Source organism: Hyla sarda, chromosome 6 (genome assembly GCF_029499605.1).
Source record: "Hyla sarda isolate aHylSar1 chromosome 6, aHylSar1.hap1, whole genome shotgun sequence".
NCBI lineage: Eukaryota > Metazoa > Chordata > Amphibia > Anura > Hylidae > Hyla > Hyla sarda.
In genome coordinates, this window is record NC_079194.1 from 204,073,915 (window position 1) to 204,095,068 (window position 21,154).

At 41.1% G+C, this 21,154-nt stretch overlaps 1 protein-coding gene across 5 annotated transcripts in view; it reads left to right on the plus strand.

Annotated features, from left to right (window-relative positions):
- Positions 1–21,154, plus strand: part of SLC6A2 (solute carrier family 6 member 2) — a 183,779-nt gene that overhangs the window by 104,087 nt on the left and 58,538 nt on the right. For all 5 annotated transcript variants that reach the window (XM_056526304.1, XM_056526303.1, XM_056526307.1 and 2 more), the window contains 2 exons: positions 16,361–16,492; positions 20,009–20,243. In XM_056526304.1, the coding sequence (XP_056382279.1) occupies positions 16,361–16,492; positions 20,009–20,243 (367 nt within the window). The remainder of the gene's footprint in view (positions 1–16,360; positions 16,493–20,008; positions 20,244–21,154) is intronic.

Consider the following 21,154-nt stretch of genomic DNA (forward strand, 5'->3'; position numbering starts at 1 on the left):
GCCGCTCCGTGCATGAGGAGAGATGGTGTTCTGAACAGAAATCTTCAGAACACAGGGGCGACAAGAAGGAGTTTGGGGGAAGTATTGTGGAGAGGGATAACATTAAAAGTACTGGTGTTCAACTTTATCTTTTTTGGTCCCAGATTATAATTTTTACTCGGCACTGGTGGAAAATGGAAAAGGGAGAAACTACTGTACACTCACAAATCCAGATAACTTTTTACAATATTTTGATTGAAATGTGCAAGAAACTTATCTACATTACTGCCATGTAAAATACTAATGGAGTAATAAAGTAAGGAAATATGTAAAGTTATCATTGCTAAATGTGAGCCAGGAATTGTTTTTTTTTTCTTTCACAATCTGTTATGTGCAATTTGTCTGAATAGCTTAGCTCTCTACTGGAATGCTACTTGTTAAGAGACAGATGATCGTAAATCTTATCTTGTCCCATATGTTAAACCACATATTAAAGAGAGAAAATTAAACTTCCAGCAAAAGGAGCATTTATTTACAGTTGCTTTCACTGTATAAATACTCCTACAGGAGCTCTCTGTTACAGTCCAATGCAACGGGAGAAAATATTGATAAAGAGAGCACATGTAGAGCACTAAAACCAAGTAGAGAAACATACAGAGGGCACTGTCAGACTAGTCCATGTGTGTAGGCGGTCCGGGAGCTCTTGAATGTCAACAGGACAGCAACCGGGTAAAAATGTAAGATTACTACTGAACAGGGTGCAAAGCTATAAAGTGACTAGACCATGTGCAAAAATTTAAAAAACTAGAATAAAGCTTGCACTCACTGTTCCTGTAGAGTATTTCATACGGACATTCCGTTTCAGCAGGGAGACTTCATTGATGCGGGTGCTCAGAGGCAAACAGCCGTTTTCGCACAGTAGGTGTGTGCTTCTTCCGACCTCTTGAGAGTGCTGCAAGAAAGATTCCCTTTTTTTTTTTTTTTTACCTATTTGCACTTTATACTACTGATGACTCCAGCGAGTGTTCGGAGGGATTGCGAGCTGCAGGATCCAAAGACCCCTTCTACATGCGAATAAAGGTGTTGTGCTCTGAGCGCAACATTATATGGTGAGTGAGATTCACACCATTTTCTTTTATACCTTTGTACTTCACTAGGGGCGCGTTCCCTTTTTTTCCTCTTATTTCTTACAACCTCTGTTTAAAAGCACGCTTAGGTATTTTATTCTCAGGATATATACTAAACATTTACAAAAAAACATAATGTTAACGGTGCCTTAAAAACTTGGCTATGCATAAATTATTTGGCTAAGCACTGCCTGTTCCGCACAACCATTCTTGACATCCTCCTCCGACCCCTGTTGTCAATGACCTGATTAGGTCTACTGTCTTCTACTACTGGATGATTTTTCTTCTATTACATTATTCTCAGTATACTATCAACTTTTGCATGAACCCACCCTCCAAGAGCTTTCAGTTTTGAATTACTGGCCCCAGTTAGTCTAGCATTAATGGTCATGCCAAGATCAAAGTTGTTTATACCACTCGATTTACTAATGTGGATTTGCAAAAAACTTTAATTTAATGATGCTTTCTAGGTTCACATCATTCCATAAAGTAGTAATAACATACATTTTATAAAGTTTTATAATTAGAAACAGATTTCTATCAGTTTTGTAAGCGCAATAAATGAGCGTTAACAGGAGGAAGGGGAGGATTGGGAGTTTATATTACACTTTTTTTGTTTTTTTTGTGAGAAAACAGCAAACACGCCATATTTTTGCAAATGTGGCTGCAGGAATTGAAAATGTGGCAGTAAGCTCCACTTACATTACAATAAATGAGGAGGGTTGGTTGTACACTCAGTGACTAAGCTGTTAGGGAGGAAATGTTCTTCCTCACAGAATATGACAAATTCCTGTGTGGAGAGAAGGGCTGTCAGTAATAAATTTAGGAGGCAGACAGTGCAGTTCTACATGCTGGGCTCACAGGGAGCGGATACGAGACCATACTTATGTAAACTGCAAAAGAGAGCTCATACACATAGGCATGCATGGAATAAGTACACTACATCAAGCATCTCATGCATATACTTAACCCTTCTTGCCTTCTTAGAGCCATATGAGGCCTTGCTTATTTGTGGGGACTATTTGTTCTTTGTATTAATGTAACTGTAGTAATACCCTTCATTTTACATATTATGTACTTATAAAAACTGCACAATAAGACTGATACTATGGGTCTTTGGGTCAGTATAAATGTGGCAAAACCCATTTCATTTTAATGTGGTGTCGGATGGGGTAATGTGTAATTAACCTTATCGTGACGCCAGGGTGTGGTTGACCTATACACCACCCGAGGTAGGCCAGCTTCACCTGTGCCAGGCATGGGGCAAATAATCACTCCAACGCAAGGTTACAGTTAACTGGCTTGCTTTACTGAGGTTGGAAAGATGGTACAATCCGTTACAGCACCGATCAGCATGAAGGAGTTGCAGGGTAAACTTAGGGAAACTTATCGGCTTGCTGGGACTTATAGTTGATTGTGCTGTATATGACTGATTCAGCCCACACTATACTTTAGAGACTTGGACTTGACTAACTTGCTGACTTGACTTGTATAATATACCCAAGACTGTAGGCTTACCGCAAGGCTTTGACTTTCACCTCGGTAGTGGGGCTGACTTGTATCAGATGCATGGTTGCTGGACTCAGGGCTGAGGCTTCCTTTCAGATCCACCTCACAGACAGACTTCACTCTGTAATTTAAAGAGAACTCATTGGCCGGATAAGTCACATGTTCAGCACTGCCTATTCCCCTTAACAACAAGGTTCTTAACAACAAGAGATTTAAGGCAACAAGTACATGGATAATGCAAATACATTAATCCTTATATGACAGTATATTATACTATGAAATATAGAGAGTTCTGAGGAGAGGGGACCCATGATGGACATTGAACAGCATCTGCCACACAGGATGGGCAGGAGTACAGAAGAACACGTGATTGTGTACTGGGTCACCACATTACTACTTTTATAGAAATTAAAACCCTTAAAGAAAATGCTTCATACTACTATATTCTGACCCCTATAACTTTTTTTTTATTTTACTGTCTATATTTTTATTCTAATGGGTGATCATCTACCTTTCATGAGGATATCAACTTATCAAAATATTCTTTATAACAAAATAAATTTATGGTAGCAAATGTATTGTTTCGCAGCACTGGTGGAGTCATAAACTTAAGTGGCCATGAATCACAACAAATAAGTGTTCTGCTTCTCTGCACCCTTTTAGTTACAGAGCTAAAAAAAACAAGTTTGAACCAATTGAAACCAAGATCAATGTTCATCTTACCAACATGCAACTAGGCCAATAGGCCCTTCAATGCCCTAGACCACTAAGGTTCACACTGGGTTCATATCAGGTTTTTGACCTCTGTTAAAAGTATATACCATGAAAAGCTCCTGATGTATATGTTAAACAGAGACTGTGATGGATGCCTTACAGTGTTATCTGTCAATTTACTCATGGGTTTAACAGATACATACTTTTTCATTATGCCGATGTTAAACACATGCCATTATAGCTTATTGGTGATGGATGCCACTGTTAGGTTTAACATATCCATAGGCAATATAGGCATCTGTTTAATGGACATGTCCTACATGGCTGTGGGCATGTGCCTAGGGCAGCAGTGTTGACCGAGGCAGCACTTAAATGAGTAGAACAATTATAAATACTTTTGATGTAACTGCTGTGATGCTGTGGCCTGCAAGAAAGACAATTCCCCATAAGGCCTAATCTACAGGGGTCAGAACAGCTGTAAAATGTATATGAAGTTCTGCTTATTATGTTGTGGATTTGTGACTGATTTGACAAAGTCAATCCAAATCCAATCCAAAGTCAATTTGCAACAAAATCCAATTTTAACTAAAGTTTCTTTGCTGAGTATTTGTGACCTGTAGAGATGAGCAAAGTTACAGTAATTCGATTCATCAGGAACTTCTCGGCTCGGCAGTTGATGTCTTTAGCCTGCATAAATTAGTTCAGCTTTCAGGTGCTCCGGTGGGCTGGAAAAGGTGGATACAGTCCTAGGAGAGAGTCTCCAGCCCACCGGAGCACCTGAAAGCTGAACTCATTTATGGAGGTTAAAGTCAGCAAACGACGAGCCGAGAAGTTTGTGACGAATCGAATTACTGTAACTTCGCTCATCTCTAGTGACCTGCATGAAAAAATTCCAATAATAATAATAATAAAAGTAGTAAATGAATGCATGTGACATATACTACACAGTACCTATATTTTGTCCATTTTAGTTATAGGATAGACAAAGGCCAACATTCATTTGGCAACTGTCTGACAAATGGAACCCTATGAAGACATTTAGTAAAAATGCTGAACATAGCGATAAGATGCAGTGTAAATTCAAAATAAGAGTAGTATTATAGACTAGAAACTGGCTAAGGTATTATGTGAAAACGGTATGGCTATGTTCACACAGAGTCTTTTGGTCCACATTGCGCCCAGTATTTTAACCAAAACAAGAAGTGGAACCAACACAGAAAAAGGTGTCAATCTTTTCATTATAGTTTTTCTCTGTGTATGTTCTACTCATGGTGATGGTTAAAAATGCTGAGCAAAATAGCAAGTGATAACATAGCCTACATTGGTACTATTGGGGTAATTTAAGGCATAGATGCTATATAGCCCTATTTTTATTTGGATATTTATTGGCCTTATTATCTCCACATTATGTGGTCACTTTTTCAATTTACAAAAAAAAGAGAGAATGAAAGTCCAGCACCTCTAATTAGACCTCCAGCTCCGTAAAATCCGGATATGCAATGAATGCCACGCTATCAGTGATAATACATTTTGCCAATCATGTGCACTATGGTGGTGCTCACATCCATGAGAAGTAGATAAGTTCAAATCCAATATGTAGACAGGCAAATGATGAAGCACTCTCCCAAATCTACAGTAAAAAACTTTAGGCTATATTCAGGATTCTTCCATACGAACAAAATAAAAGACAGGTACACAGGGAGCAGAGTGGAACAGGTGAGGAGGGGCTCGCTCAAGGGGGCGGCAACAGGTTTCACACTCTACGGTGCTTCGCCTGGCCCGTAATGACGTATAGACGTCTGGGTATAGTTCTTATAGGGAAAGTTTGCCGGGCGTTACTATAGTAATATACAATCAATAAGTGAACAAAGAAAAATGTGTATAAAAACAATACCTTAATAATACAAATACATGAAGGCTTAATGGAGGAAGGCAACCTTCTCATTCTTATCATTTAAGCCCAGCGGGCCTAGTGCATTTAGCAGAATGATCTATCGGGCTTCTCTCTCTAGGAGGCTCAAGTGTCTCCTCCTCTAAACGGAACTTCAACTTTTCCAATATACATCCATATACTACACATACAGTAATGAGGAAACCTCTGTAAGTTCCTTTCACATTTCCTAGGTAAATGTATTTGAGCATAGCTACAGTTTCCCATTTTACGTATTATACTAAATCATGTCATTTAGTAGCATTTTTGGTAATAACTTGTTTAATGGTTTAGCATTTTCACCACATCATCTACTTACTGGTCATTCATTACGTTTTAATACCATGAAATCTCTGGAAGTTTCTTGCACTTTCCTTTGGACATTTCATATTTGATGACAGTGACTGTATTGGACACTGACAATTTCAATTTATTTTCCTAACTGCTCCAAGCTGTGCCAAAGGGCAGTTATATAAGCTGTGGTTCTTCTACTTACCCGTATCTTAGAGGTAATTCATCTGATATCTTTCAAGTACAAAAACGATTAGCATGTAATATTAAGTAGTCTCACCTGTAGTCACAATTTTTAAAAAAAATTTAAATACGGAACAATGGAAACATGTTCTTGAAAACTAGATAAGATGTTTTCCCCCAACAACAGGGTAAGTTATCTTTCCAAAAAAGAAACAGTGAAAAGAGTGAATCTAATTTTAGTTTTCACTGTTTCTTAAAGGGGTCTCCAGCGGCGGGACCCCCACGATCAGACATCTTATCCGCTATCCTTTGGATAGGGGATAAGATGTCTAGGGGTGGCGTACCCCTTTAACTATATCAACCAATTTGGTTTATGTCCCTTTTTGATACTGTCAGCTGTGACATTATACAGACAGGGCTGTGTCTTTCCAAATCTTGACCAATCAGCTGAATTTCCCACAGGTGACTTGAATCAAGGTGTAGAAACATCTCAGAGATGATCCAGAAAAATGGGAGGCCCCAGAGCTAAATATCAAGTGTCATAGCAAAGGGTCTGAATACTTATATCCATATGAATTGTTAGTTTTTTCTTTTTAATATATTTTCCAAAATGTCTAAAATGAAAAAAGTTAAATGGTCTGAAAACCTACTGAATTTATTCGTTTTAAAGGGGTACTCCGCTGCTCAGCTGTCACGCCCCCTACCATAGACTTTCATTGAGAGAGCGGGGAGTGACGACATGAGGGGGCGGGGTTATGACGTCACAAGCTCCCGGCTCTAGGCATTCTGAACATTTTGTTTCAAACGCTGAACAGCAGAGTATCCCTTTTAAAGGATATAAATTGAATATGTCTCTTATGTTCTACTCATCCCTATTCTGTTCCACTTCCATGTTTTGGGGTCAATAAGCTTTTCAGATATTTTCAGTTTCTTTCTCTTATGATAAATTGGAATAATGGATTTCTGAAAACCCCTAGTTCTACTCATTTTTTTGTGGTCAATAAAATTAAAGCCATAAGCCTAAAAATACAGCAAAAGTGAGACCCCCTGTTCCCTCCACCAAAAATAAATTGTAGTGTGCTAAGCCGCATTTAACATTTGCCTGGGCCATTTTTTTGTTTTACCCAAAAAAAACACTAGGAAAAGCACAGAATAAACACAGAAACAAATATGTGACATTTCCTTTAAAGGGATCAAATAGGGATAATTTCAATATCTGAGTGATAGAGGTCTGGCTCCTAGCACCCCCACCAATAAGCCTATTGAAGAGGCCATAGTGATCATGTGTTACCAGACACAGTTTGTAGTGGCTTTGCCATTACTGCACATCTTAATTCACTCATGAAAATATAGCTGATACAGAATATCAGAAGCTGTAGCTCTTAAAAAAGGCACAGCCAGGGGCATAACCATAAGGGGTGCAGAGGTAGTGGCCGCACCAGGGCCTTGGTGCCTAAGGGGGCCCAAGTCCCATCTTCCTTATAAGAGAGACCAGTATTATAAATGTTACGTGGTAGACATGGGGCCCTGTTGCAGATTTTGCTTCAGGGTCCAGAAGCTACAAGTTACGCCTCTGGACACAGCACAAACATGAATGGCATGGCCCTTCAATCAGCTGATGAGTAGAGGGGCTGGGGGTAAGACCACCATTATTCTGGCATTGATGGTCTATTCTAAATCACTTTAACATCATTTCCAGTTTTAATCTTACTAAAAAGATATCTTGTTTTGTGAAAATAAAATTCTAGAAACAATCTATAAGAACATTTTAATCTAGATGTAGAGCATTGCAGGGCAAACCCTTGCAGGCAACAACTTAACTAGATAAAATAATCACTATGTAGCGCTATTAGTTACTTCGGCCAAATGTAACCAAAATGAAATTTCTCCTGCATCTGCCAGGCCTAACTGCGGCTGATTCTATTAAGTAGAGTAATGTTGTGACATTCATGGACTGGGGGAATATATCGTTGTTTACTATGTACTGTGTCTGCCTGCTCAGTGAACTTGACAAGATAGCAGCTTAGGGTGCGTTTACACGGTTGTCTGTCCCCATTTTTTCCCCTGTTTAACCCCTTAAGGACCCAGCCATTTTACACCTTAGGACCCGGCCATTTTTTGCACATTTGACCACTGTCATTTTAAACATTAATAACTCTGGAATGCTTTTAGTTATCATTCTGATTCCGAGATTGTTTTTTTGTGACATATTCTACTTTAACATAGTAGTAAAAAATTTTGGTAACTTGCATCCTTTCTTGGTGAAAAATCCCCAAATTTGATGAAAAATTTGAAAATTTTGCATTTTTCTAACTTTGAAGCTCTCTGCTTGTAAGGAAAATGGATAATCCAAATTATTATTTTTTTGATTAACATATACAATATGTCTACTTTATGTTTGCATCATAAAATTGACGTGTTTTTACTTTTGGAAGACACCAGAGGGCTTCAAAGTTCAGCAGCAATTTTCCAATTTTTCACAAAATTTCCAAACTCACTATTTTTCAGGGACCAGTTCAGGTTTGAAGTGGATTTGAAGGGTCTTCATCTTAGAAATACCCCACAAATGACCACATTATAAAAACTGCACCCCCAAAGTATTCAAAATTACATCCAGTCAGCGTTTTAACCCTTTAGGTGTTTCACAGGAATAGCAGCAAAGTGAAGGAGAAAATTCACAATCTTCATTTTTTATACTCGCATGTTCTTGTAGACCCAATTTTTTTATTTTTACAAGGGGTAAAAGGAGAAAATGTATACTTATATTTGTAGCCCAATTTCTCTCGAGTAAGCACATACCTCATATGTCTATGTAAAGTGTTCGGCGGGTGCAGTAGAGGGCTCAGAAGCGAAGGAGCGACAAGGGGATTTTGGAGAGTATGTTTTTCTGAAAAGGTTTTTGGGGGGCATGAAGCCCCTATGGTGCCAGAACAGTAAAAAAAAAAACAAAAAACACATGCCATACCATTTTGGAAACAAGACCCCTTGGGGAACGTAACAAGGAATTAAGTGAGCCTTCATACCCCACAGGTGTTTCACGACTTTTGCATATGTAAAAAAATATAAAAAAAATGTCACTAAAATGTGCGTTTCCCCCCCAAATTTCAAATTTTTGCAAGGGTTAATAGCAGAAAATACCCCCCAAAATTTGTAACCCCACCTCTTTCGAGTATGGAAGTACCCAATAAGTTGACCTGAAGTGCACTACGGGTGAACTACAATGCTCAGAAGAGAAGGAGTCATATTTGGCTTTTTGAGAGCAAATTTTGCTCGGGGGCGTTTCGCATTTAGGAAGCCCCTATGGTGCCAGGACAGAAAAAAAACACATGGCATACTATTTTGGAAACTATACCCCTTGAGGAACGTAACAAGGGGTACAGTGAACTTTTACCCCCCACTGGTGTCTGTCAGATTTTTGGAACAGTGGGCTGTACACAATTTTTTATTTGCACAGCCCACTGTTCCAAAGATCTGTCAGACACCAGTTAGGAGTAAATTCTCACTGCACCCCTCATTACATTCCGTGAGGGGTGTAGTTTCCAAAATGGGGTCACATGTGGGGTTTTGTTTTTTTTGTGTTTGTCAAAACCGTTGTAACAATCAGCCACCCCTGTGCAAATCACCTCAAATGTACATGGTGCACTCTCCCTTCTGGGCCTTGTTGTGCGCCCCCAGAGCACTTTGCGACCACATATGGGGTATCTCTGTAGTCGGGAGAAATTGCATTACAAATTTTGGGGGGCATTTTTACCCTTTTACCTCTTGTCAAAATGTAAAGTATAGGGCAACACCAGCATGTTAGTGTAAAAAATTTATTTTTTTACACCAACATGCTGTTGTAGACCCCAACTTCACCTTTTCATAAGGGGTGAAAGGAGAAAAAGCCTCCCAAAATTTGTTAGGCAATTTCTCCCGAGTACGGCGATACCCCATATGTGGCCCTAAACTGTTGCCTTGAAATACGACAGGGCTCCAAAGTGAGAGAGCGCCATATGCATTTGAGGCCTGAATTAGGGACTGGCATAGGGGTGGACATAGGGATATTCTACGCCAGTGATTCCCAAACATGGTGCCTCCAGCTGTTTCAAAACTCCCAGCATGCTTGGACAATCAACGGCTGTCCGGCAATACTGGGAGTTGTTGTTTTGCAACAGCTGGAGCCTCCATTTTGGAAACAGTGGCGTACCAGAGGTTTTTCATTTTTATTGGGGAGGGGAGGGGGGCTGTGTATATGTAGTGTTTTACCCTTTATTTTGTGTTAGTGTAGTGTAGTGTAGTGTTTTTAGGGTACAGTCACATGGGCGGGGGATTACAGCGAGTTTCCCGCTGCGAGTTTGAGCTGCCGCGCAAAATTTGCTGCATCGCAAACTTGCAGCCTGATGCTCACTGTAAGCCCCTGCCCATGTGAATGTACCCTGTACATTCACAAGGGGGGGGGGGAACCTCCAGCTGTTGCAAAACTACAACTCCCAGCATGCACAGTCTATCAGTGCATGTTGGTAGTTATAGTTTTGCAACAGCTGGAGGCACACGGGTTGGGAAACACTGAGTTAGGAAACAGACAATGTTTCCCAACCAATGTGCCTCCAGTTGTTGTAAAACCACTACTCCCAAACATTCTCAGGCATGCTGGAAGTAGTAGTTCGGCAACATCTTTAGAGCCAGATGTTGCCGAACTACAACTCCCAGCATGCTTGGAGTTGTAGTTTTGCAACATCTGGAGGACTACAGTTTGCAGACCACTAATACAGTGGTTCCCAATCTGTGCCCTTCCAGATGTTGCAAAACTACAACTCCCAGTATGCCAAAACTGTCCAGTCATGCTGGGATTTGTAGTTCTGCAACAGCTGAAGGGCCAGATGTTACAGAACTACAACTCCCAGCATGCCTGGACAGTAAGGGCATGCTGAGGATGTGTAGTGTTGCAACATCTGGAAGGGCACAGTGGTCTCCAAACTGTGGACCTCCAGATGTTGCAAAACTGCAACTCCCAGCATGCCCAGACGCCAAGGGCTGTCTGGGAATGCTTGGAGTTGTAGTGTAAGGGGACCAGATGGAGCAGTCCAGGTCGCTTTACGGCGGTCTGGACTGCTTCAAAGGTCCATCGCCGCCGCCGAAGATCAACTCACCTTTCGCCACCGCCGCCATCTCCGCCGCCGGGATCCGGTTCTTCAGGTACGAGGTAAGTACCGGGACCGGGCCCCAGCACTCCCCCATCCCCCGCCACGTCCTCCGGTCTTCCTTTCGTTCTCTGCGGACTTCCAGGGGCCAGGCAGGGCGGGAGGAAGTAACCGCCCCCCCCCCCCCTGCGGTTGGTCGGTTAGTTAACCGAGGAATCGTAGGGGATAGGAGGAGGTGGCAGGCTTGCCACCTCGCTCCTAGCCTTCAGCAACCGGGATCATGCAAAATTACCGGGCGGTCGGGTCCCAGAGACCCGATCAGCCCGGTATCGCCGCAGATCGCAGGGGCGATTTCCCTCGCGATTTGCGACGATCGCCGATATGGGGGCCTACAAGCATTTCAGCAGGCATCCACTTTCCGATGGAAAACAGATGAGCCTTTAACCCCTTAAGGACGCAGCTCATTTTCCCCTTAAGGACGGAGCCCTTTTTCACAATTCTGACCACTGTCACTTTAAGCATTAATAACTCTGGGATGCTTTTACCGATTATTCTGACTCTGAGAAAGTTTTTTTGTGACATATTCTACTTTATTTTAGTGGTAAATTTTTGTCGTTACTTGAATCATTTATTAGTGAAAAATCCCCAAATTTCAAGAAAATTTTGAAAATTTATCATTTTTCTAACTTTGAAGCTCCCTGCTTGTAAGGAAAATGAATATTGCAAATACATTTTATATTGATTCACAAATATAATATGTCTACTTTATGTTGGCATCATAAAATGGACATATTTTTACTTTTTGAAAAAATTAGAGGGCTTCAAAGTATAGCAGCAATTTTCAAAATTTTCATGAAAATTGAAAAATCTGAAGGGACAGATGTTACAGAACTACAACTCCCAGCATGCCTGGGCAGTCTAGGCATGCTGAGAGTTGTAGTTTGGAAACATTTGGAGGGCCACCGTTTGGGCACCACTGTAATAGTGGTCTCAAAACTGTGACCCTCCAGATGTTGCAAAACTACAACTCCCAGCATGCTGGGAGTTGCAGCTTGGCAACAACTAGAAGGGCAGCGGTAAAGATTGCTTTACTGCCCCCTTCCTCCCCCCCCCCCCCACACCGTCGTCTCCCTACCTGGGCTGCTGATCTCTGCTGTCTTCACCGATGATCACCGGTCCCCGCCGCATCTTCTGGTCAGGTACCACCCGCCATCTTCTCCCCCCGTCCTGCACCACATCCAGGGATGGGCAGAGAGGGGGTTTCCATGGCAACCCTCTGTCCTGTGCTGCCATTGGTCAGAGTTAATTTCTGACCAATGGCAGAGGATAGAAGGAGATCACAGCACTGCAATCTCGTTTCTATCCCTCAGGATGATCGGGGCTGTCACTGACAGCACCGATCATCCCTATTTTCCTGGCGATCGGGTCACTAGAGACCCGATCAGCCCGATATAGCAGAAAATCGCATGTCTGAATTGACATGCAATTTTCTGTGATCGCCGACATGGGAGGGTCTCAAGACCCCCCTCGGCGATGTGCCGGGATGCCTGCTGAATGATTTCAGCAGGCATCCCGGTCCGGTCCCCAACCGGCTAGCGGCGGGGATCGGATTTTCCATGGGCGAATGCATACGCCCTACGTCCTTAAGGACTCAGGATGCAGGGCATATGCATACACCCTACGTCCTGAAGAGGTTAATGCCATTTATTTGCATCCGTTTTTTCAATTTTTTGGGGTTTATTAAATGAACAATAACAGATCAAAATGGATACAAACGGATAACATCCGTTTGCACCCGTTATTGTCCGTTTCTTTTTAAAGTCTGTTTTTATTTTTAACGGGAGAAGAACAGGACGGGTCTAGAGAGCTGTGTGAATGCAGCCTTAGAAAGCCTGGATATTTAAAGAAACATCTCTGTGTACAGTATATAAAAGCAAGATAAATTATGTGCAACTGTACTGAGCTAAACAAACACAATTTTTGTGACTATTCTTATGTACAGAATCTGAAAGTAAACTTTTCAGTATACCATCAGGAAGAGAGTATTTTTCCTTTACCAGGACCCAGAGTTAATGCCAAGCACCACTGATTGGGCCGATGCCCAACATTAACCCTTTAGATGCTGCAATCAAAGTTGATTGCGGCATCTAAAAATGAAAGTAAAATGTCCCAGCAGCTCAGCGGAGTTGATCAAGACCATTGCGGTGAACCCGCAATTTCCCGATCAGCTAGCTGGACAGGAGGAGGGTCCTTACCTGCCTTCTTACCGATAACACTGATCAATGCTATGCTATGGCATAGCATTGATCAGTATATGCAATCAAAAGATTGTATGGTATTTGGGGCAAAAAAAAAAAAAAAGTATTAAAAAAAAAAGTTTATTAACCCCTTCCTAAAAGTTTGAATCCCCCCTTTTCCCATTTTTTAAATGAAAAATAAAAATAATCATATGAGGTACCGCAGTGTGCATAAATGTCCGAACTATTAAAATATAAGAGTAGTTAAACCGCACGGTTAATGGCATACTTGTAAAAATAAATACCAAATATATATAAAATATACCAAATTTTTTTTTACAAAAAGTGATCATAAAGTCCCAACAAAACAAAAATGGTACCGATAAAAACTACAGACCACGGCACAAAAAATGAGCCCTCATATAGCCCCCCCCCCCCCCCCCCCGTATGCAGAAAAATAAAAAAGTTATAGGGGTCAGAAGATGACAATTTTAAACATATTAATATTGGTGCATGTAGTTATAATTTTTTTAAAGTAGTAAAATAAAATAAAATGTGGTATCCCGGTACTGGACTTGGTCCCGTACCTTAGTCGTAGGTCCCCATAGTCAGAGTTTCTCCGTGCTGATAGGGCTCTCTTGGTGGGTTAAACCCTAGTCGCCTCATAATGTCTTCAAAAAATGTATATAATTAATATATTTCCTAATGGTATAGGTAATGTACAGGACCTTAGGTCATGTGATGTTTAATGATTCCGTTATGCTAAGGTTAGGGACCTTTTGGGTCATGTGATGAGATCATGTGATGTAACCAGAATCCTCTGTACTAGGACTGACAGGTTTGGGGAACCAATAAGCTTTGATCCTGCACCTTTAGATATAAGGGCGCTGTTAGCCAATAATCGCTCTCTTGTTCCTGCGCTGAAAAAGTAGTAACAGCTCCTTACAATTCTGCAAGACAATCTAGGCCTGAAGCCTACCAATTCCGCACCTTCCTAAACCGTGAGTTTAATCCAACTCCATCCTGCTAATCCTACATGACTGCTGGACCTAAACATACCCCTAAGTCCAGTAGAACAGCGTATAGAAAGGAATCAAAGCTTATTTCCTACAAAGTCCCAGCCAACCTGTGAGGAGCCTAAATCCCAGTCCTCTTGTAAAGACTGTTGTTAATTGCATCCTGCATAAAATCTGCAGTAAAGTTATTTCAAGTTTATTACAATTCCGGCTGTGGACAATCCTTTATTCCTCCCTATCGTTCCTGGAATGGGTGGCGGTAGGATATACGTATACAGAGGAACCCGCACCCTGGCTTCACAACATTTAAGGGTTAATGCTAGACCCTGCAACACTACTCATCTACAGCATCCCCCCTGTTCACCCTACACCCCCAAGCTACCACAAAAACCTACATAAATTGTGTATCCTTGTAACCATATGGATCTACAGAAAAAAGAGAAGGTGTCACTTTTACCAAAAAGTGCACTGCGTTGAAACGGAAGCCCCCAAAATTTACAAAAGGGCGTTTTTTTTTTATTCCAGACCACAAATAATATTTTTTTTGTTTTGCCACAGATTATGTTATAAAATAAGGGATGTCAGTACAAAGTACAATTTGTGATGCAAAAAACAAGCCCTTATATGGGTCTGTAGGTGGAAAATGTTAAGCGTTATGATTTTTAGAAGAAGAGGAGAAAAAATGAAAATTGTCCTTGTCCTTAAAGGGGTACTCCGGCCCTAATACATCTGTCAATCTGTCATTCTGCACCCACCTTTTTGAGCTCTCCACAGCGCTGGAGGCTCCGAGTGTGAAGCGGGACGACCATGGGGCCGGAGTATCGTTACATCAAAACTTTGCCCCGGTGTGACATCACGCCTCGCCCCCTCAATGTAAGTCTATGGGAGGGGGCGGAGTACCCCTTTAAGTGGGCTTCATCCCCAAGGGGTTAAAAATAGCTCCCCCCAGTCTGTAACCTGCTTCACTCACTAGACACTTTATTAGGTGCAGCTGTTTAATTGCTTGCTATCAGAAATAGGTAATCAGCCAATCACATGACAGCAACTCAATGTATTTAGGAATGTAGGTGTGGTCAAGACAATTTGCTGAAGTTCAAACCAAGTATCAGAACGAAATATAAAGTTTTTTTTTTTATGTGAGCAGCAGTTGTGTGGATGGAAATACCTTGTTACTGTCAGAGGAGAATAGGGAGACTGGTTTGGCAGTCAGATGGCAGGGTCAGAATTTGGCGTAAACAACATAAAAACACGGATCCATCCTACCTTGTATCAATAGTTTAGGCTTGTGGTGGTGTAATAGTGTGGGGGACATTTACTTGCCACACTTGCAGGCCTTTATTTGCAGTTAACAATGATTTAATCATTTTAGAAAGTGATTGTCTATCTGATGTGCTTTTAAGCCAAGGGTGGATTTAAACCAGAATAATCCTTTTTTGATTTTGACTGAAATAGGTGTATACGTGTTTTTAATTCCTAAGCCCCATTTAACCAGCAATTACCATGTTACAGTATAATACAACACCCATAGCAGAGTATGTGGCTCTATTTTACCTCTGCGTTGTTTAACCCTGTACAGTGAACCTGTAAGCAGTGTAGTTAGTAAGCTGTCTTGTGTACTAGGCTGTAGGCTTTGGAGGCACAGAATGTGCACCATTCAACTACAACACATTGGGATGTATCATGTGTGCAGACAGTGAATGCAGTTTGGAAACCAGACTTAAAGGGGTACTGCGGTGGAAAACTTTTTTTTTTTTTTTAAATCAACCGGTGCCAGAAAGTTAAACAGATTTGTAAATTACTTCTAATAAAAAATCTTAATCCTTCCAGTACTTATTTGCTGCTGAATACTACAGAGGAAATTATTTTATTTTTGAAACACGGTGCTCTCTGCTGACATCACGAGCACAGTGTTCTCTGCTGACATCTCTGTCCATTTTAGGAACTGTCCAGAGCAGCATATGTTTTCTATGGGGATTTTCTCCTACTCTGGACAGTTCCTAAAATGGACAGAGATGTCAGCAGAGAGCACTGTGCTCGTGATGTCAGCAGAGAGCTCTGTGTTCCAAAAAGAAAAGAATTTCCTCTGTAGTATTCAACAGCTAATAAGTACTGGAAGGATTAAGATGTTTTAATATAAGTAATTTACAGATCTGTTTAACTTTCTGGCACCAGTTGATTTAGAAAATAAAAAGTTTTCTACTGGAGTACCCCTTTAAGGTTTTTTTTAAACTAAATGGTCATTTATTTCTTCCAGGTGCTTTTCTAATCCCATACACACTATTCTTAATCATTGCCGGAATGCCACTGTTCTACATGGAATTAGCTCTTGGACAATATAACAGAGAAGGCGCTGCCACAGTTTGGAAGATTTGCCCCTGTTTCAAAGGCAAGTATTCTACTTAATTCTTTAAAACCAGTTTAACTATACAAAAGGATTATATTAAAATTTCCATTTCATTCTTGATTAATGTTTGGTGTTTTCTGTTTAAAGGGGTACTCCGGTGTAAAACAATTTTTTTTAAACCAACTGGTGCCAGAAAGTTAAACAGATTTGTAAATTACTTCTATTAAAAAATATTAATCTTTCCAGTACTTATCGGCTGCTGTATACTTATTTTCTGTCTGACCACGGTGCTCTCTGCTGACACCTCTGTCCATGTCAGGAACTGTCCGGAGAAGGAGAGGCTTGCTATGGGGATTTGCTCCTACTAGGGAAAGTTTCTGACATGGACAGAGGTGTCAGCAGAGATAACTGTGGTCAGACAGAAAAGAACAAATCAACTTCCTCTGTAGTGTAAGCAGCTGATAGGTACTGGAAGGATTAAGATTTTTTTTAATAGAAGAAATTTACAAATCTGTTTAACTTTCTGTAGCCAGTTGATATGAAAATATTGTTTTCCACCGGAGTACCCCTTTAAATGGGCACTGTCAAATTCAAAAACTTTTTATATGTTGTACATCTTGTATTTCCTTTTTATAGAACTCATGGCTCATGAAATAATGGCTTTGTCCAAGCTGAAGCACAGGCATAGACAAAGTCCAGTAAGTGAGGGTGGGCTACCACTCCTCTGTGCTCTGTCCTGTCTGATAGCACTCCTCTGTGCTCTCTCCTGTCTGATAGTACTCCTCTGTGCTCTCGCCTGTCTGATAGTACTCTTCTGTGCTCCTTCCTGTCTGATAATACTCCTCTGTGCTCTCTTCTGTCCAATAGGACTCCTCCGTGCTCTCTCCTGTCTGATAGCACTCCTCTGTGCTCTCTCCTGTCTGATAATACTCCGCTGGGCTCTCATCTGTCCGATAGGACTCCTCTGTGCTCTCTTCTGTCTGATAGCACTCCTCTGTGCTCTCTCCTGTCTGATAGTACTCCTCTGTGCTCTCTCCTGTCTGATAGTACTCCTCTGTGCTCCCTCCTGTCTGATAGTATTCCTCTGTGCTCTCTCCTGTCTGATAGGACTCCACTGTGCTCTCCCCTGTCTGATAGCACTCCTCTGTGCTCTCTCCTGTCTGATAGTACTCCTCGGTGCTCTCTACTGTCTGATAGGACTCCTCTGTGCTCTCCCCTTTCTGATAGCACTCCTCTGTGCTTTCTCCTGTCTGATAGTGCTCCTCTGTGCTCTCTCCTGTCTGATAGCACTCCTTTGTGCTCTCTCCTGTATGATAGCACTCCTCTGTGCTCTCTCCTGTCTGATAGTACTCCTCTGTGCTCTCCCCTGTCTGATAGGACTCCTCTGTGTTCTTTCCTGTCCTATCAGACAGAGAAGTGCTACCCGACCCTCACTTACATGCCTGTGCTTCAGCTTGGAAAGAGCCATGCTTTTAGAAGCCATGGTTTCTATAAAAAGGAAATAACATTTTCTTATGAAGTATATTAGAAAGGTTATTGTTTTGCCAAAATGTTCAACATATAAAATGTTTTTTAATTTGACAGTGCCCATTTAAGTCTTAAAAAGCCTTTAAAATATATACATATACTACAAGTACTATAATTTCAAGGTCACAGGGATTCCTAATGGGTGACACTACCCCCTTGTAAATCAGAAGTAAAACAATCTACAGGGAATCACATGGATACAGTCTCTATACTAAGGATAAATCAACTAACAAAATAACTGTTTTCTGTCTGCTTTCATACAGTACCCATACATAACTCATCCACAAGTAATTTGGAAACTGAACAGCATATAGAAACAGACAGAAGAAATATGGCACCATATGTGTACAAGAACCTGTATAGGAAACTGTAATTCCATATACGCACATCAGTTATGGTGCATTAAAAGATGATTTACCCAGGTGACAGCCACTGACAGCAAATACAATGCCCATGGATACCATAACCCAGATTTCCACAATTTTAAAGGGATACGCCCCTGGAAAACATATTTTTTCTTCAGATCAACTGTGCCAGAAAGTTAAACAGATTTGCAAATTACTTCTATAAAAAAATCTTAATCCTTTCAGTACTTATCAGGTGCTATATGATCCACAGGAAGTTCTTTTCTTTTTGAATTTCCTTTCCAGTCTGACCACAGTGCTCTCTGCTGACACCTCTGTCCATTTCAGGGACTGTCCAGAGTAGGAGCAAATCCCCATAGCAAACCTATCGTGCTCCAGACAGTTCCTAAAATGGACAGAGGTGTCAGCAGAGAGCACTGTGGTCAGACAGAAAGGAAATTCAAAAAGAAAAGAACTTCCTGTGGAGCATATAGCACCTGATAAGTACTGGAAGGATCAAGATTTTTAAATAGAAGTCATTTACAAATCTGTTTAACTTTCTGGCACCAGTTGATTAAAAAAATGTTTTCCAGTGGAGTATACCTTTAATATGAAACAGTCCTATATGAAATTCTGCAGAATAAAAATCCTTATGAAATCAGAACCTATGGAGATACAGGAGTCTAAGATAACATATGAAAAGGGCTTCAATAGGAGGCACCTGACTTGAACACCATCCATGCAATTAATACCAACGACACATGCATAGTCCCAACGTAGACATCGGTTCAGAAAGTATGGCTATATCTAGCGGTGGTGCTAGGAAAATGCAGACACGAAAATACTAATAAAAACAGAGAGAGGTCCTGCAACTCACCACTATGCATTGCATCAGCGTAGTGGGGCTGCCATGGATAGCCGGGATGGTGGGGGGGCTCAGAGGCTACAAACTGGTAGGTTTCATGCAGATACACTTCTTCCGGCCTCTAGAGGCCGGAAGAAGTGCATCTGCACAAAACCTACTGGTTTGTAGCCTCTGAGTTCCCCGCACCATCCCGGCTATCCATGGCAGCCCCACTACGCTGATGCAATACATAGCGGTGAGTTGCAGAACCTCTCTCTCTTTTTTATTAGTAGATACAGGAGTCTATAGGTGCCTTTGTATGGGTCTTCCACCTTGAAGATTGCATAAAGCCGTAATTTGACCATGTGCATGAGGCTTTAGGTTGTGTTCTACATTTATTTTGCAGTTATTTTTTCAAAACTTTGGCAAAATCTTAGTGGTTTTAATATCCATATTAGATCAGTAAGACCTGGATCTCCTGCAGCTTTCCTGAACTGAACTTAGCTTACAACACAGAGCCTTATGATCATCTAAGTCATGTCCAGTAGACTCTTATGGTTTCCAGGTATTGAAGCCATCTGAGGATGGTCTAAAACAGATGACAGATTTTGTATGTTGATGTTTCCCAAAGCTGTTAGTTAATGTTTCATCTGTTTTTTTAATAGGCCCTAATAACCTTTCAGAAGCCATATAATAGGGAGCATATAACGTTCTTTGCGCAACATTCTATGTCTTCCCAAAAGAGTCTGTGGTGACTATGGCCATGATTTAGTGGTAGTATTACTTTGTAGTAAATTTCAAACAGATCTTTCTTACAGATGTTTTTTTTTCTTCGCTGTCCAGGTGTGGGCTACACTGTGATATTAATAGCCCTCTATGTAGGATTCTACTACAATGTCATCATTGCATGGTCATTATATTACCTGGTATCTTCCTTCACCTCTGAGCTTCCTTGGACCAAATGCGGGAATGAATGGAACACTGCTAATTGTACAGACCCAAATCGTTTCAACCTATCTCTAACTAATGGAACTACATATGCAAAATATAAACTAACACCAGCTGCCGAGTTTTATGAGTAAGTGCCTGTTTTTGGAGTGAAGCTGTGTTGTTTTATTTCTTTTTGGATCTATCGATGCATTATTGGGCATAAATTATGTGTGACTTGTTTCCCCTCTTTAATATGCCCTTGCTTTGTTCTTTACACTACAAATGATAAAGTAGTTAAGGTAATAGTGGTAGATGCATGTAATGACTAGATATGTCTATAAGTGTCTGAAAAAAATGAGAAACATCGCTCCGTGGTGTATTAAAAGAGGACAGTGGGGTGTATAAAACGGCATGTAAGCTGCTCAACTGGTATAGTTGTGTAAGCACATGCACAACAATGGTGAGCACATAATATCGAGGTGTCCGCAGCCCTCCGGCCCAAAGATGAGTTGAGGAGTGAAGCAGCTTCAAGGGAGACGCCGGCTCAACCAGGCAGGTAAGTGACAAGGTGTCTATTTACCCAGAGTGAAACGCGTTGCATTCTGGGTAAATAAACACCTTGTCTCTTACCTACCTGGTTGGTCTGTGTCCAGCGCCAAGTTGAGCAGGCGTCTCCCTTGAAGCTGCTTCACTCCTCAACGTCTCTGTCTATAAGACATAGACGGTCCCATAGACTTGCATTACGTGAACATCTTGGTCACGTGATTTAGAGCTGGTAAAGAATGTTCATATAATTATTTTTTTTTTTCGGAACATTGCTCATTTGAAGGAAAACTGACAGCCTATTCACCTGCACTAAACTCAATACACTAGGTTATAGAGCTGGTGAACACAAGTAAAACGATGTCTCACATACATCAATTGGTCCAGTAGTTTCAAAGTTATGCCCCTCCATTGTTCTATTGCTAAAGTGCTTCTGTGAGCAATGGAGGCACGAAGCAAGCTTGCTGAGCTTCCCTGCCTCCTCAATATGCAGTGACATGCCCCCCCTTGATATGA